Genomic DNA, 2,543 nt, shown 5'->3' with positions numbered 1-2,543 from the left:
AAACTGGTTGTGCTGCCTTGTTATACTCACAACACAGTTTTTCTAAGCATGTTCATATGTAGAGTGTGTCTCTTACAAGCCACAACTTTGCTTTGTTGTTTGTGGATGTTCATTGTGAAGTGTTGTTTGTTTTGTTTGGTTTTTTTTCTCATGGTGGTCTGGGAGTTTTGTTTTGTTTTGTGTTTTGGTTGTGGTTATTTTTGAAGCCTTGACTCAGCTAGTGTCTGTAATCAACTGTGTGATAGGTCCTTGTCTCTTGATGATACTGAAAACTGAAAGCTAGTCCTGGAATTTGGGTGCCTTAAATTTCCTTGATGGCCTTTTGGAAACCAAACCCAGTCAGAATCATCATTAAGCTTGTCCAAAAATAAGTTTATATATGAGCCTTCTCTGTCCCTCTAAATGTAAAAAAAATTAACTAATAAAAATGCAGGAAACATACTATGGTTACTGGCATTTCATATTTTATGCTCCTTTCTTACAATTTTTCCAAGTGAAATTTAGCACTGGTGCTTTTGTGGATTTTTCAGAAGCAGAGCGCTCCGAAAGGAACACGTTTGCTGAAAGGCTCTCAGCTGTGGAAGCTATTGCAAATGCAATCTCTGTTGTGTCAAGTAATGGTCCAGGAAATAGGGCAGGATCATCAAGCAGCAGAAGGTAAACTGACTAATGCTTTCTTCTTGCATTCTGTATGCTAATTGCTGTATTAATTATCAATCTGTTATTAATTCTTTCTTCAGTCTAGTTTAAGAATGTGCTCTGTTGCTAGATTGAAGTCAGATTTCCCGTCTTCAAGAAAAACTAGAGCTCTAGTGGGTTTTTTTTAAGCCATTAGAGGTGTGGAAACTAATGGTGGGATATTTCTAAACTAATTCTGTTTTCTAGGGTTGATGCTTTGTGTACTCAGTTATGAAGTGGAAATACTCTTCCTTGTTGGGAAAGGGAATTTGAGGATAACGTCTAGTGTTCTTTACCAAGGAGTGCTAAGTATCATGGAAGTACTCTAGTAGTGCCCAGACTTGTTTTAAGAGAATTTTTGAGGGAGAGTGGTCACTTAGCAGATGAATAACACTGAGACCAACCTAGCACCACTGGGGAAGAACTTAAGTTGTTTCTTTTTATCCTAAGCCATCACTGTTATAGTGAGAGTCCTTCGTATTGATGTGGCTCTAAAGGTTAGGTTTCTGACCCTGACAGAATCCTAATTTCTGATGACATTTATGTTCTTCCTCTTTTTGTGATGGTAACTGAGTGGTGCTCACTTGGAGGGAATTTGGTGGTATCTGTCCTGTGTTCTAAGTCAGTTCAGAGCACTCTGGCTGAGGATATAGTACAATTTTTTGCTTAGCTCCATAGTCAAAGCAATTGACATGATGTCATTGGTGTCTTTATCCTTCCCAAGCTACAGTCCTTACCACTGTGATCTTTTTGATATAGGATATAAGGGTAAGGCTTAAAGCCTCCCTCCCACATGCTGTGGGAGACATTAATCTTAAGAGGAATTGCATTTGAAAAAGCCCAACAAGAAAACACCTTTGTGTTTGTACCTCTGTGGTTGTATGACACTGATTTCTACCTTACTCCTACCACCTTTTCCTCTAGTAAGATGATACAGAATTTCTTGCAATTGTTGACTGACTAGTCTCAGTAAAGGGATACTTTCATGTTAAATAACTTTAGACAAATAACCTCCTTTAAAAGGAAATTTTTTCAAGCCCCATTTTTTATTCTGTCATTAACCTCTTCTTGTAGTTAGATTTTAAAAAGCAGTAGCAACAGTAGCTTAATACCCCTAGCAATGAGTGTAGGGTAAAAGGAATGTCAAATATTGGTGATAATGCCCATCAGCTTCTGCCTTCAAGAGGCAGTGCTGTGGTGACAAGGAGTGTGTTCTCAGCTCAAATCTGCCTTGACACATTGCTAGCTGACTCTTCTTCCAAGGCCATTGTATTCTGATGCAACGTAAATGGCATATGGTAATGAAAAATACCTCTTGGCTCCTTCTTCTTTATGCTGTAATAAAATGGAGAACAGAAGAGTTTGGTTTCCTTTTCTAGTGCAAAATTCTGTGTTAAAATGTTCTAATTATAAATGGAAATTAGAGTATTTTTGCCTTGGTTTTGCATTCAGCTTGAGATTAAGGGAAATGATGAGAAGATCCTTGAGAGCTGCTGGATTGGGTAGACATGAAGCTGGTGCTTCATCAAGTGATCACCAGGACCCAGTCTCTCCACCAATAGCTCCTCCCAGCTGGGTGCCAGATCCTCCTGCAATGGATCCAGGTAAGTCTGCTCATGCCTCACATTAGACTGTAGAAGGAGAGATTTCATAAAGGAGCCAGTGGCTTGCAAGGTGAATATAACTTATCTTAGTCTCAGGCTGAAATCTGTCTAATGCCACTGAGGTGGCAAGAGGTCACTGAGATAACTTTAAGAGTTTACTGAAGACTTAACAGCTGTTTCCAAATCCAGTATGTGTCTTTCTAACACTGATCTCAAATCTGTGTGAAGTGCACTCTGTAATGCTGAGTTACATTACTGATC

General features: G+C 39.0%; 1 protein-coding gene across 1 annotated transcript in view; it reads left to right on the top strand.

Annotated features, from left to right (window-relative positions):
• Positions 1-2,543, top strand: part of UBR5 (ubiquitin protein ligase E3 component n-recognin 5) — a 64,552-nt gene that overhangs the window by 35,458 nt on the left and 26,551 nt on the right. Inside the window, exons 22-23 of the mRNA XM_009069318.1 lie at positions 531-657; positions 2,131-2,282. Of these exons, the coding sequence (XP_009067566.1) occupies positions 531-657; positions 2,131-2,282 (279 nt within the window). The remainder of the gene's footprint in view (positions 1-530; positions 658-2,130; positions 2,283-2,543) is intronic.

The sequence above is a fragment of the Acanthisitta chloris genome, unplaced genomic scaffold (genome assembly GCF_000695815.1).
Source record: "Acanthisitta chloris isolate BGI_N310 unplaced genomic scaffold, ASM69581v1 scaffold27882, whole genome shotgun sequence".
In the NCBI taxonomy this organism is placed as follows: Eukaryota; Metazoa; Chordata; class Aves; order Passeriformes; family Acanthisittidae; genus Acanthisitta; species Acanthisitta chloris.
Note: the sequence above shows the minus strand (reverse complement) of the source record. Positions and strands in the feature narration are given on the sequence as shown.